At 40.7% G+C, this 16,044-nt stretch overlaps 1 protein-coding gene across 1 annotated transcript in view; it reads right to left on the bottom strand.

Annotated features, from left to right (window-relative positions):
• PHLPP1 (PH domain and leucine rich repeat protein phosphatase 1) overlaps positions 1–16,044 on the bottom strand; it is a 140,371-nt gene that overhangs the window by 53,695 nt on the left and 70,632 nt on the right. Inside the window, exons 2-3 of the mRNA XM_061449316.1 lie at positions 10,970–11,166; positions 8,792–8,917 (exon numbers count right to left, since the gene is read on the bottom strand). Of these exons, the coding sequence (XP_061305300.1) occupies positions 8,792–8,917; positions 10,970–11,166 (323 nt within the window). The remainder of the gene's footprint in view (positions 1–8,791; positions 8,918–10,969; positions 11,167–16,044) is intronic.

Genomic DNA, 16,044 nt, shown 5'->3' with positions numbered 1-16,044 from the left:
AATATGGCAAAACAGGCGAGTCTCATAAAAAATGAGAAATATCCCTTTTTCTCCTTACAACTTGTGTTAGACTTAATTATTCACTATGATATATACTGCCAGCAAGCTGACTTCATGATGAGCAAAGACTTCCTTTCAGCATTTACTATAGATTTCAGACTCTTGCCAGCAAGACTTAATATAGATAGAATCACAGAATGGTTAGGAGTGGAAAGGACCTTAAGATCATCTAGTTCCAACTCCCCTGCCATGGGAAGGGACACCTCACACTAAACCATATCACCCAAGGCTCTGTCCAACCCCGCCTTGAACTCTGCCACAGATGAAGCATTCACAACTTCCTTGGGCAACCCATTCCAGTGCCTCACCACCCTCGCAGTAAAGAACTTCCTCCTTATATCCAATCTAAACTTCCCGATTTGTTGGAGTCTTCCCAGTCCCACTTGGAGAGGGTGGTCGGATTCTGTTTGTTTGCTTTCAGTAAGAGGTTATGCTAGGTCCTCAGTTTCTGACCTACATTCTCCTACACAACTGCATCATACGGATTAATTTTACAACGTGATGAACTCTTTCTATGCCACAGTAACTCAGAAAGGCCTTCTGACCCAAGCACTTCGTAATACAATCATGAATATAGTTCTACTGGCCCAGGGCCTAAAACTGGTCTCCAGCACTCATTCCCTCTTCCCCCTGGAGACTTTCCTCCATCTCCACTACAGAAGAAGCCTAAGGAGAACAAATGTCCCTAAAATGGGTTTTTGCTAATTCCTCTCCTTTTTTTCCTTTGGCTGGAAAGGCTCTCAGTGTTACAGCCAATCTGTTTCAAGACCAGCTGAGTTATCCCCTTACACGTATCAAAGTACTGTGCAACATGTCAGCCTCTGCAGCCTCCTCCAGTCTCATGGGATCTGCTCACCCCTCAGTTCCCCTGAGATTCATTAAGAGCACAGTAATATTCCCCTGCTCACTCCCATCCTTCTACCCCCAGAGATTACTGGAAACACTGGGATCCTCCTGGATTGAATGCACCTTAAAAGGTAACAGCTGCAACACCTCGCTGAGCTTCTAGCTGTAAGTCACAATGATGATTTCCTGTATTTATGCAAGAGCTGCACAAATTCAGCTTCAATAATATCAGAACCTGACTTAGAGGCGTCAAAAGACATTACTTGAAAGCTATTCCAGATATGTGGGCGATAGCTAGTTTTCCATTCTCACTCTTGGCTGCAATGCTTCAATAACTACTTTATTATTAACTGAAGGCAGCAAGTCCAAAACAAGGACCACAGACTCCCTAAATTTCAGCAAGAAAAAAGTAAAAAGTAGTGAAGCTATAGTTTCTCTAGAACAGAAGTTAAGAGAAAAACTTGAAGTCACCAACTTGACCATTTTGGTGACATGGAAAACTAATCAGCTGAGCCAAAACACCAAGCTTCCCCCCAGAACTGTTAGGGGAGAGACTGCACTGAAACACACTCAGAAGTTCATTTCCAAAACATCAATTAGCCTCAACAACAAAAGGCGCAAAGGAATAGGTTTTGTGGGGAAAGAGGAGGAGGAACACTTTTAAGTGTTACCATCAAAAGAGAAACAAAACTGGCTTCAATTTTGCTTTGCCCAGCTTTCTGCTTTCAGACTTGAGATGTCAAGAAGGCACCCACATCAAGGATGACCAGATATGACTGCAGAGCAAAGGTCCCAAACACTGAAGATTTCACACACACAAAAAAGGAAGTCAAGTTCCGAGTGGAAACCAGAGGTTTGTTTATGTTCAAATACTTGTAATCACTGCCAAAAGGAAGCTGTAGGTTTATTTTTAGGGATCTATTTTTAGAGGAAAACATTATCTCAATATTGTCATTTTATGGTATTAGAGGAAAAAAAGGTTTCCTTGTACTAAACTTAGAGTCATCGCATTTCCTGTAAGTAAGGATCAGCTCAAAAAAAAGCCCTATTAAAAAATGAGAAAACCTTTCAGGCTTTTTCTTCACTAGATGTTGAATCCATTGTTGCAAACAGGCTAATGGTGCTTCTTAGTCTCACAAATGTGAAGAAACCTGGACAGTATTTATACTCAAAGAAAACAAGCTTTCTGCAGAGCCTTGCATTTGGTTAAAGGCTATTTTCAAAAGACGCCACTGATGTTGGCATTATACTAAACTCATTCTTAGGTCCTACTAGTATAGAGACTCACTTCCAAGCCTCCAAATGCTACTGGCCTAAGAAATAAACCAACTACTGCATGGTCACCCTCCCAGTGACCAGCATAGCCCTGACATCCAACCTGTCCCCAACACACACATAAACATGACAACCCAGAATCACAATCATACATCTAAACACATGCACAAAGTCACAAGAAAATATCAGAAACTGCTAACTACTACAACAGTGTGCTTGTTGCACACAACAATTTTCTGTAGAATTACCAAAGGTGATAACCAATAGCAAAGATAAAAGCAAAAATACTCATCTAGAAATTCAGATTTCATGGGAACTAAGATAAAGTTCTCCATATTTTTTTCTCCAGAGAAGTGACATCCATTGCTTAGGAGGCTGAACAGACACCTGGCGAGGAGATAATGCACCCAGTGGCTCTGAAGTATAAATTGGTAGCACTATAACAAGTAAAATTCCAAATAACTTAAAAAAAATCTACCCTTGCAGAAGGTTTTTTCCTATACTTGCCACAGAACTGCTCTGCTGTCAAAGCTTTGGAAAAAGGTATTCCGAGCTGGTTCTGACCAGTAACCATTACAAAAACCTGTCCTTAATGCCTCCAGAGACAACTGAGGCTCGGTAATAAAAATTCCTGCAACAATGAACTCTGTAAAGATGTTACAGCTCATTATAATATCTAGAAAAAATATGAGGCAGGTCAATCAGCTAGCAGGCAAGCCAAGGCAAATACAATGCAGAGCTAATTTAACCATGAGACTAGTGGCTTTAAGCCTTCTTTACAGGCTGAAGGCCGTATTTTATGTTAAAAACTCTGCAAAGTTTATGTTCCACACTGAAGTTGGAAGCAGCACTTCAGTCTTTCTCCTGGTTGACCTTTCCTGATGAAAGAAAGTCAGACGTTTAGCATCTGACAGTATCTGAAATAAAGATGAAGCTACATGCAGAAGTGGATACGAGCAATCAATGAGCAGAATCTTCTTGTGCTGAAGGAAGAGAGTCCTGAAGTTGCTTATCTTTCACTAGCTCAAAGCTGGATGAAGCACAGCTAAAAGCAGGTACATCTCTTGCAGTAGCACTCAACTGTTGCTCACTGCATTTCCTCAGCACAGTTCCCATAATGCTCTTGCACAAACTGATCATCTTGGTCCCCTGTTTTGGAGATATATTTGCAGAACCCCAATCAAGTTCCAGAATTCCTCTTTAAATTCTAGAGGATTGATTTATATAAATATGGTCTGTAACACCTAGCTTGTGTGCAGTCACAACTCTTTCCTCAGCAGAAATAAAAACCGTATTACTAGAGTCAGACCAGCTTCATCCTCTTCACACAGTTCAGACTCCCACTCCAAACACACCTGTCAAACTTGTAATGAAAAAATAGCTAAGGACTGAGGCAGCTGGTCAGAACTAGGTAACTTTAGAGAAGAAAGCTAACAAGCTGGTTTTACACTGCTGCTTCAAGTAGGTCTCTACAGGTTGACAAAAGATGGAGACTACTGCTGTGCAGGCTCCTGCATTACTCACTTGTACAGCCAAAACTAAATTCAAATCTGTTGCTATTTTCTGATAGTTTCATGGTGCAAATAAATGCATGAAGAGAGCATTCTGCACTGACATGAAAGGAATAAGACCAAGACAGCAGCACACCCTTCTCCCTTGGATTTGCTATTCTTGCTTCTTTTAGCACTTTTTAAACATAATGTACACTGACATCATAATTTAGTATTGCATTTCCACTGCAGACTTGAAGACAAAGGTGACTGAAATGGGGAAAGGAAAATCCAAAGCTACACGGGAGAAAACTCTTTAGTTTTTTAATCAATAATCTTTTTTTGGACATGCTTGTATTTTAAACAGAAGGGTTATTTCTTGTATAGATGCAAACCCACCCTGGCACCTAAGCCTCACACAACAGCTTATTCCCCTGTAAAGACACTGCCATTACAGCCACAGTTGTAGGAATTGTCAGTGGCATGTGCCCACATACACTGTGTGCCTGTACATCTCCACCTATCTACATGTCTAATGTGGCCATGCATGGGTGCTTATAGCTGTCATGCATTATTTATAGCTCTTGTCTCTCATCAACTCTCTTTCTCTACCTGCCCGGTTGAACCAGGCACTAAGGCAGGAAATAATTGTCACATGAAGCTGTCAACATGCTTCCTGCTCTTCTAAAGCTGAGAGGGAGAAGTTCTGCTGGGTCAGATAACCTGTCTCAGCACATGCACTGACGCACACTATTTCCTAGAAGACAAAATTCGGTAACACATCCCTACCTGAGCTCTGCAATACTGAATTTCTGAGGCAGATGTTAACATCCCACTTTGGGTTGGAAGGGACCTTAAAGATCATCCAGTTCCAACCCCCTGCCATGGGCAGGGACACCTCCCAGTAGACCAGCTTGCTCCAAGCCCAATCCAACCTGACCTTGAACACTGCCAGCAACGAGGCATCCACAATTTAATTGTATGCCTTGGACTGATAACCCATTTTACTCCAGCCAATCCATCCATGTCATGAGTTGTTTTGTAGTCAACACACAGCAATTTCACATGTTGGAAAAGGTTAAACAAAGTTCAGCTGTTAGAAGTGTCAAGCAGCAGGAGCTTGCCACTACACCCCAAATATAAGCCTCATGACAGGAAGTTCCACCCACCCAGTAACACCTTATACATAAAACCTCTCTCTCCCGCTACATTAAGGGTGTAGCTTTCTAGGCTTTGTAACTGGCAACTGAAGAAAGCCCTCATCATGTCCTCTTCACTGTTAACTGCACGTTCGTTGCCCGCTGTTCTGCATTTGACATTCTAGTAGTAAACAGTGGCAGATCAGAATCGCTCTGCAAGTAACTGTGCAGATTCCAGAACCATGATGTCAACTTTACGCAGACAGAATTCTTTAAAGCCATGGAGATATCCCTTTCTTCCCTCTCCGTGCCCCCTCCCAGTTGCATAAGCTTATTTTTCAACATTTGGCAACAGAACGAACATATTAGACACAAAGGACCAAATTTGTTGCTGTTGTTTTTCTTTTCAGCTTCCTTAATTAGGACTCCAGCATTTGGGAAGTAAAAGGAAAGAAATGCACTGTGGCATAGAACTATCAATATTAACGAACAAGCCACATCTCCCACTTTTAAAAATATTCTGTTTGAGGCTAAATCAGCATATCTAAAAGTGACCTATTTGCAGTAAGTATGTCACCAAGTCTGATATTTAGGTCAGTATTTGTGCAATAATTCTAGTCCTGAACTTCTGAAAACAGGAGTTTTGTTCACCTCAGCACACACACTTACAGGAAAACCAACTCTAACACCAATTCACAAATCCCTTTCAAAAATTTACTGAGGAAGAGCCCAAGAGTTGTCTTGGCTAAGATAGATTTCACTGTTAGAATGAATCAGATTCTTCAGGAGTGATGCTCATTTTTAATTAAATCGAGCCCAAGCCTCTGCAAACATGAATTCAAATCTCTAGCATACGTATATTTATTACGTGAGTGATGCATTAGGATTTGCCTCATTCTGGAACACCACTAAAAAGTCAACATTGCCAATATTCTGTGGGGAGAAAGACTGCAAAGCAAGCATTCTTTGCAAAGTCTCCTTTCAAGATTAAGCTTGTTATTTAAAAGTTAAAATAACAATCTTCTAGCTCTTTTGAAGTATACAGAAGACAGACATGAAATTTTTTTTATAGTTAAACTGAACTGAGCAATTTCATTGAAATATTTTACCAGGGATCATCACCTACATTAAAATTTATAATTAAAGTTTCCATTACACTTGTAAGTACTGGAAGCCTCAGTTTTCAGCAGACACATCAGCAGCATGAAGGACTGCAGAAAAACTACCACTGCACATAAGTTAACACAGATGTCAGTTTCAAAACAAATGCCATTAAATAACATCTATATTTAAAATACAGCCTTCAATATTACCCATAATAATTCACAAAAGTGCAAGAACTACATATACCACCACGATTAAGGAAGACTCTGTAAGCATCATGTGACTTAACCCGTAACAAGCAACTAGAAGCCCAGAGCTAGAAAGCCATAATAGCCCCCTTCCTGAATTTGCATTCCTTTATACATCCAATGCTTTTCACGGTGTTTTCTTGGTTAGAAAGAATATTTCTATTTCTTTGAACCTAAGTAGCTCCCAGACACCTGAGGCAGAGTACCTCATATAAATGTTGGGGCTTTATCCTGTGTGAAAACACTAGCTTGCCTGAACTACAGAGCTGAAGATGGAATTTTCTCATTTATTTCCACATGTAAATCAGGGATGATGCACCTTACAATTAAGCCCTTGGACACAAACTGCATCAGCTGGAGGAAATTTGAGTTATTTCTGCAGCATTACTAGTTTCTCTGTTTCTGTTCTTCAGAAACAGTGTCAGTGCACAATACTTCCCACACAACTGCCTTGCATACAATCATGCTTGTCTCTCTTTTTCCATCTAAGGATAGAAAACCCAAACATTAAAAGGCAACTTGAAGTAGCAAAGTACTATTTCAAAATCCACAAATCTAGAATCCCAAGTCTCGGGTTTTGGGGCTGGGAGGTGGGAAGTTGGGAAAATCGAAGCACCATTTTTTCCTTGAAGCATGTTTTGCTAACAAAAAGAATAGCACAGAAAGTTTCTTTGGTTCTCACAGCCTAAAAAGACACTTGAAACTGTATTTTCTTTCTACTCTTACATAAGAAAAATGGGAGGTTATCATGAGTGCATGGGGATATGTTCTCATGCTGGCTATCGTCCCGATGCTGTTAGTCATTTGGGTGAACCAGAGAGAAAGAGAGAAGCACAGCATGGCACAGAACAAGCTTGTGCTGCCAGTAATTCAGAGGGGCTTTCTGGCCATTTATCTCTACTTCTGAAGTTCATTGTTTTCCGCTGTTTTTCTCACTCATTAGATTTGCCTTTCATTTATCTGATGTCAAAGCCTCTGGAGATGAAAGGGCACTACTCTCCCAGAGAGAGTCACAAAGCGGCAAGAACTCAAAAACCTAACAGGCCATGCCTCACCATCTCATAAAATGTGCCTTGGGGAATTTTACCTTGAGGCTTAACAGCCCAGAGCAGGGATGCCAGAACAGTGGCTTTAAAAAGAATTTTAAAACTTACTACAAAAAAAAAAACCTATAGGACATTTTAAAAGATGCATGTGGTGGGAGGTGCAATACTTGCTGCTAGAAGAAAGTTTGACATAATAATCAGACCTCTTCAAAAAGCCCACAGTCCAGGCTGTACCACTGGCAACAGGCTGGATAACACATTACTGCAATCTAAAAAGACAAACCTACCATGCCATAAATATCTCTAAGTAGTACTATATAAACCCAAGTTGTTTTAGTGTAGTAAAGAGCATAACAGACAGCCCTATCGAGTATAAGACTGATGGACAGTTAGGCCCAACTAGAAAACCAAAGAGAGAGTGCTGACAGCACAGAATAAAACTTTCATGGCAAAACTAAAAATTCAGCTGCTCAAGATACGTAAATTACTTTAGAGACAGTTTATCAAAAAAGTGGCAGGGATTAAGAGATAAAACAAGTAACTGCAAAAACAACCTTGCAATAAATCAAAGTGGAACTGAAGGTTCAAAATAATGCAGAATCTAAAATCCTATATTAAACTGTGCTCTAAGTACAGCATAGAATTTGGTTTATGAAGGCTTTAGTTAGTAATTTATTTTTTTTTTACTGACATAAAAAGATTGCTTATTAATACCCCCCCCCAAAAAAACCAAACCAAAAACCTCAAATAGTTATCAAACTAAAGAGAGATTCAGCAACATTTCTAAACAAGAAAAAAACCTCTTGATTTTAGCCATTTAATCTTTAGGGTCTGTATAAGGAAAGAAGAAAAAAAAAAAGACATTATTTTAGGTTTTATTAACACTGAAACAAAACTTTTAAAACTAAATTTTGGCAGTTACATTTGTCATCCTTTGTTATGTTCTAACAGTCTCACTCCATCCACCCAGCTGGATCAAGATGTGAAGACAGAGAAATTCCAGCACAACACTTTGCTTACACAACCATGGTAGAAAGATTCATCGTCACAGAATCAGAATGGTTTGGGTATGAAGGGACTTTAAAGCCCACCCAGTTCCAACCCCCTGCCATGGGCAGGGACACTTTCCACTAGACCAGGTTGCTCCAAGTCCCGTCGCACCTGGCCTTGAACACTCCAGGGATGGGGTAGCCACAGCTTCTCTGTGCAACCTGTGCCAGCACCTCACACCACTCTCCAGATTTCCTGTAGGCCCTCCTTTAGCTAGTAGAAGGCTGCTGTAAGTTCTCCCTAAGCCTTCTCTTCCCCAGGTTGAACAAGCCTGTCTTCACAGGAGATGTGCTCCAGCCCTCTGATCATCTTCGCGGCCCACAGAAGTCTCAGTATAAACACTGAAAAATTCAGTTCCCTATTGCCTGTTACCAAGAGCTCTCAAATGGAGGTTTTTTGTGCAACGCTAACAGCAGCAACAGCAGTTCATGACAATGAGCCCATAAAAGGGACTATAGCTGTGCATCAACAAGACAGAAGGGGAAAAGATGTTACGAACAACCCACTCAGGCAGGAATTATCACTATTCTTACCTTTGATGCTTGTCGAAGCCATCGCAAATATTCAGTGAAGTTATCGAAACAAATGTAATAGGTCTGGCTCTGCGGTCCAGAGGAGCTAAATGCTAAACAGTGCTGGTGCTTTTTCACTTCTTCCACCTACAGTGGAGACAAAAATGTTAATGAACAAGAATGAAAAGCCTCTTTGCAGACCTCCCCAAGGCAAAGTTAAAGTGCGCCTAAGAGGAGCTCATCAATTAGAGTTAGTCTAACCCTCTCAAACACTGAAGCTGCATCTTGTCTGTCAAGCATTTGGGAAATCTACAGAAGCAAGGAATGAGAACAGAAAGATAAAGGAAGCAAAAGATAAAAACACCAAGAACATCAACATTTTAAGAGAGACTGAGCACCACAAAAGGCTTCCCAGTGAATACATTTAAGGCTGCCTTTACACAACCTAAATAACTATAATTTATACTCCTGGTTATTAAAAACAGGCTTAACAAAATGCTGCTCTTACAACCCAATTAAATTCTTTGGCATTTCTCAACTTGCTAAAAAAACACCCAGGATATATCATTCTGCTACCATACACGAGAAGTCCCACACAACTTATGGTCTCAGTGTCTCAGCACTGCATTCTGGAAAGCCTTTGCACACCAGGAAGTGCAGAGTATTTATGGGGTTGAGGAAGAGTATTTTTTTTTGAGCGACAATTAAAAAAACACTATTCTGTGCCAAGCATCCTCCTCCCAAGCTTCGTCAGCAGAAGCCTTCAGTGCGTTTTCCTCAGCTTGGTTCTCGTTTTCTTTTCAAATTTGTCAACTTTCAGCTTAACACAGCCTGCGTGCTTTACATGGCACGAGGCATTTCCGTGCAACAACAGCTTAGAAATTCCATGCTACTGAATTATAAAAAGTTACACAATCTTTTCTCTTTTAAAATAAATAGTAAAAAAGTACATATTTTTCATTTCAAAGAGAAAAATCAATGGGGACCTGAATCCTGCCCTTTCCACTATGCTACAGCCAGGAATACAATTCACTGTTAGAGTTCACCCACTGCTGCTAAAAGAGAACAATATCCCTACTTTCAGTGCCTCCAGGGAAGAATTGAAGAATCATGTGAAGAATCATGAAAGGAGACAGGAAAAAAAACAGCTCCTAGAAGGTAGCACTACTTTTCACACTGCTGGTATAGAATATTAACAAATCAACTTCAGGCTGCACATATAACATTGTGAAGCTCATTTCTCTCCCAGTGACTTTCAAGAATCAAACTTACCAGCGTGCAAGGTAAAGAATCATTACTTCAGGTGTAAATTCATCCTCAAGCTGACAATTATCTTCCCATTACCTTGGCTAAATGAGCTAATGATTGTGTTCTAAAACACTATATAGGTCAAAATAGTAATGTTGTAATCTTACTGTCTTCACTAAAGTTTCTCAGAATCACAATACAGTTGAGGTGAGGAGGGACCTCTGGAGGTCATCAGTCTCAAGCCCCCACTGCTCAAGCAGGACCATCCACAGCCAGTTGTCCAGGACTGTGTCCACACAGATACTGCATATCTCTCCAAGGAAGGAGACTACACAACCTCTCTGGTCACCTGTGCCAGTGCTCAGTTATCCTCACAGTGCAAACCAAATTTTCCTTGCATTCACACTGGACCTCCTGGGTCCAATCCATCAGATAAAGTCCAGTTTCAGCTTTTTGCAAGTAAAAATGTTTGATGCTGTTAGCTTTCAATAGACTACTACTCATACAGTGCTGAATACTGGGAAAAAAACCAAAACCCAATGTTCAAAATAAGCCCATGTCCTTACTGTTTAATTTTCAGATTTTAAGAGTAACACAGCATGGATAAAACCCGGATGAGAAGGCACGGTACTGATCATACACAATACAGCTGCACATATCCTTTGCCTGTGTACTATGTGCACTACTGCACATATAAAGCATTGCACATTTAACACTGCACACAAGAATCTGTTTGTGTTTGCTTTGCTTTTCTTTAGCATTTTAATCCAAACATTGTAAATTGTTAAATATGACTCTGGCCATAATCAAAAGTAATTTACATACTTTGATAATCCCATTTACAGAAACAAGCTTTTTGGGGTGGGTCAGAATCACCATCATTGAATGCAATCTTCTCTGCATAAAGAGATATGGGATAAGCAAGCAAATACATAAAACGAAATATCTTACTTTTCCACCAATTAAAGGGAGAACATGCATCTTTCCAGTCTGGCTTTCTTTTACTGATGAGACAATTAGGCATGTTCCACAAAGGATAGCTTGGCGTCTTGTCCATCTGTTGACTGGCAAATGTATTTTCCCTTTTCGAACATTGTACATTCCTGAGAGCTGAATCCGTTCGGAGCTGCCAATGCTGTGGGGCTTTCCTGAAACAAACAAAAGCATCTGCTTAACCACAGAAAGTCTTTGCCTCTTTCACTCAAGTCATCCTGAGAGTTAATCAGCAAGTTTTCAAGCTATAGACTGGAGCGGGACAAATGAAACAGCTTCAAAACCATGCAAGCAGGGAATTAGTATCAGCTCCAGTACAGGCTTCTTTCACAGATAAAGTATATGACAGGTTGGGATCATGGAGAGCAGACCACATGAAATAATCTGCAGTAGTCACAGAAGTACCAATTAATGGTACCAGTCCTCTCTATGGGACCTGGAAATCAAATCTTCATCCTCAACAGTAAGTAATAGGTTACTGCTGAGTTCACATTGACCATTTGGTAACTGCAAAAGGGGGTGATGGTACTGCATGCTAGCCCACACCTCAGCACTTCCATGTCTTTTCTGGCCATCCTTAAGGTCTTGGTTTGAGTAGTTTCAATAGCTTCCCAAAGGATACAGTTCCTACTCTTTCCAGCCCATCCTGTTCAGTGCAAACCCCACAAGCACCGTAGTACACTGAGCCACAACGTAAACAGATGCAAGCTAGATGAGGCTCCTCAAAGACCCTGCTTCAGTATGAGTACAGCTTTGGAAAAATTAAAGTTCTTTTGTCTGTATTACAGTGAGTTCGCTATTTATAATAATTCAGATGATTAGCATGACTACCAATTAGACCAGATCTGTTAAATTATTTTAAATGGCTCAGAGTCTACTAATCTAATCTATTAGTAAGATTCTACTCTATAGAAACCATCAGTAACAATGGCAGCACAAAGACAAGCATCTCTCATCTCCGCTTTTACAGGACCATATTCTTTTAGAACATAAATGGGAAGAAGCACAGTTTACTCATTCTAACGTGAAGTATTTATTCACAAGTTACACTATCAAACCCTAAACAGTCCAGCCCAGATCTGAGTCACCCAAATACATTCTTGCAAACAGAAACAAGAGATCACCATGTTCAAGTTAAACCAGCTCAAATTTCTGTGAGAAAACCAGTGTTGCTGAAACCTTGGAAGGGAGCTCCACTGGATAAACAAATCAAAAGCTATGTTAATTCAAGTAGCTTTCCCATCATAATAAAAGATAAATAACTCAATTTCCTAAACCCAATCTTTACCAAATTCTTAAAAAACAAGGAATTAACAACTATTTAAGACTCCAGGGAAGCAGAGAGTTAATCCTTTTTCTAACAGTAACATTTCAGCCCAGTGCCAATTAAACTGCAAGTGACAAGTGCTGCACACTATTACTCCAACTTGCTATTACTCCTGCTTGTATGACAGCTCATTTGTCTCAATGAGTCTGCACTTGCCTTCAAATTATCTATGGGAAGATAGAAGACACCTACTACATGGCCTACCCACTGCCATTCTATCACCCCCGCCTACCCTGTGCCAATTCTTGCTCTTATCTTTAAAAGCAACCTTCTTGAATCTTCCTGCCAGTTTAATGAGCCAAGACTTGGCACAGCCAGCCTGAAGCCTTGCACTGCTCTAATAAACACTAGCATTTAGGCTACCAATGTCTGCCAGTTTGGATCTGCAGGAACATCACTGTTGCTTGAAGCTAAAAGACTGAAACTTAAATGCCCACAGGGTATCGGCATCTTATACAAAAATAAATGCTCCAAGAAAGCCGTGATTTCAATGCCAAGCAAATTCAATCCAACAACAGAAGCTGTGGATAAACACTTTGCCCAACAGAATACAGAGAAACAGGGGGCATCCATACTATGCAAAGCTACAGAAAGACTGATAGGGAATACTAGTGATTAAAACAGAGCAACTCAGCCTTAATTAAACACAAAAGCCGAATCAATCTTAACATTTGGAATATGAAAAATGTGGTTGCTAAAGTAACTAATAATTTACCTAGCTTCTGCAGAACGAAGGTCTCCATGCCATAAAGCACTGACTGAACAGTTAACTACACAAAGAAACAATAAAATCTCTGTGACAGAGTAAAAAGTGCTAGTAAGTATTAGAAGTAAGGTTGCATAAGGAACAGTTGTTAGGGTTGTGGGCAGTTTCACCACAAAAAAATTATGTTTTATAGTCATCTTCCAATGCCTGTTTCTGGCTGTATGCTCTCTAACTTCACTGGAAAAGCACAAGCCACTGCTGACTGAACCCCTCAGGATGGCAAAGCACAACCTCAATCCCCTGGGAAGCCAAGTTCATCTAGCATTTAATATAGCCAAATGCAACCAATGCAGGAACAATGGGCATAATTCACACTTAATATGGGCAGACCTGCGTCCTGGAAAACACCAAACCTCAGAATTTATTTGGGCTTATGGTAGATAACAAAGACGATGAGGTTCCACTACAGTGCTGAGGCCAAGAGGTTTGACAATAAACACAACGGCATTTAGGGGCAACAGAGAAGTAACATTACCCTGCCTAGGCTAGAGGTAAAACAACTATCACACTGGGTGCATGCACTTCAAACAGTGGTGAAAAATCAGTCTTTAGAAAAGTCAGAGGTAAAAAAACCCAGAAGCTTGAGAAACCTGCTTTCTAGGACCAGACTCTCTTCACCTAGCTACATGATGTTAGGCACAGATGGACCCACAGAGCTACTCAGAAGTCTCTAAAAGGCACTTCTTGTAGTTTCATATAAATTCACGCAGGTTGTAAGTCACAAGTCACAGTAACAGTATCATCAGTAAATGTCTACTGGAAAAGCCAAAACAGAGTTATGACTAGAAGTATTCATGCTAGGCACGAACTGTACTTTCTCTCAAAGTTCAGATTTGATGAGAAAATTACCATCATAAAAATCTTCAGTTATTCTTATAAATATAAAAGAATTAAACACCACCCCCTTCAAACTCCATGGATTTAAGGTTCCTTTTCCCAGGAACTACTACATTTTGTTACATGAAAGCTAGAAGGTTCCTCATGAGAACAAACAGGAATACTGAGCCTACTTCATTAAAGCAAATGGTTCCTCTCTTCCTATTCTTGTCTACTTCCACTACATAACCAACCATCTGGTTGGACCAGATGATCTTTCAAGGTCCTTTCCAACCTGGGCTCTTCCACGATTCTATGATTCTATAACTTGGAAATCTCATGTATAATACTGGATCGCATGTTGTTGCCTGAGACGCAATCTGCTCACGTATTGTTTTCTTCCGGCTAAAGGGTTGTAATCATTGAGATTTGATAATACCAGTGTTCTATCATCATGCAAGCCAGGGAGAATGGGAAGTCAAAAGCCGCTGGCCTGTTTTAAGTAGAGGTTATTCGAGGACATACTGACTAGTTGTGGAACCAGATTCCTAAATCCACAGAAGTTCTGCAGGTAACTGTGAGCAAGAGCTGTTTGACATGAAGCAGCCTTGCCTACTGAAATACAAGCTGGAACAGACTGCATCTTTAAAGAGCTCAGGTATTTGCTGCCAGGAGAGCATAAAGGCAGGAAAAGTTTAAGTGACATCAAGTTCTGCCTCAACAGAAGTGGGATGGGACTTACCAACAGTGTGAAGTGATCCTAACACTGGCTGTTCCTCCCTTCAGGGAGGAAAGTGGCAGGTGGCAGGTCTCACACCACCCCATGGCTCAGCTCCTGCAAGAGGGCTCATCCCTGACATGCTGGGTAGCAGAGGACAAGGAAGCAGCTCAGAGGTGTACCTGCCTTTTCTATGGCCTGGAAAATAAATAAGAAGGCAAATGACCTTTTTCTTTCAAGTGTTCAGGAGGGATGGGGCAATTTGGGCTCCACCAGAGTATCTTTCGGCTAAGGATCAATGACAACAAATTATGGCATAACCATGGCATCACCACCAAAAAATCAGTTGGTTTTAAGGCAACCTACCAATGCCAGTGGAAGCACCGTTTTTAAGCAAAAGGCATCAGCAGTTCTAAAATTACATTCCTCAATCTGTCTCACAGACCTCCTGTTCAAGATTTAGAAGACTGCATGAGATTCACATTCAGAATTTTCTTCAGTTTTAACTATACCCACAGGGAGCAGATGAGTTTTCAGAGGAGCCTGTGATACTATACTGAAGCCGACAGTTGTGCAGATAAAACGGTAATGATGATCCTTTGTGACTTGAAACATAAAATTGAATCCTGCCAAAAGCTTTTAAGATAATTATTGTTGCTGTGATCAGAGCGGAGGCAAATATGCCAGAACATCTAGAAGAGCTGCATACCAGAAAATGCTTTTCAAATGCTAAGAGCCCAACCAGAGCAGTTTGAGTATTTTAGCAAGAAACCATAAAAAGAAAGATTAATTTTCATTCCTGTCAGGACTCCAAGACCACAGCAACTCTTAAGCACCCCCACAACAGGACTTTTGTTCTGCATGAGGCATCAGAGGAGATGCCTCAAGGAATTGTGAGCAGACCACTCATTTGGCTATCTTGACATTCATGGCTGAATTCCTCTCACTTTTAGCTTGTCCCAGGTCCTGGAGGGAAACTAGTGGTATTTAGAACAAGGACAGAGAAAAGCAGGGAATCTGACTGAAACGGTAGGACTGCCATTGGAACCACAAACCCTACCCTGCTTCACAGGAGGCATGGATGGGACACGAGTGATCTTTCATAATGTTCAAGAGCTAAGACCTCATCGTGAGCAGCCTTATGCTGGTATGCAACATACTGCCATCCTGCCTAGTACAAAGACTTCAAACCCTATTAAATAAATACCCACAGCCACTTGCTTTGGATTCTGGAGTAAAGCTCTTTATCCCAGCAGTGGAAGGCATATGGAATACATTAGCATCAGAAGTTATAAAAATTCCAGCTCATTGTGGGACATAAAAGTGCTCAGGGGGAAAAAAAGAAACACCCTCTCTGCAGCTATATGGCTGATTAAGTTGCAAGTACTTATTATTCCCCCACCCCT

This window comes from Pezoporus flaviventris, unplaced genomic scaffold, assembly GCF_033815535.1.
Source record: "Pezoporus flaviventris isolate CSIRO_AGI_PZ_B2104156 unplaced genomic scaffold, CSIRO_AGI_Pfla_v1 ptg000007l, whole genome shotgun sequence".
NCBI lineage: Eukaryota > Metazoa > Chordata > Aves > Psittaciformes > Psittacidae > Pezoporus > Pezoporus flaviventris.
This window is presented reverse-complemented; position numbering and strand designations above follow the sequence as displayed.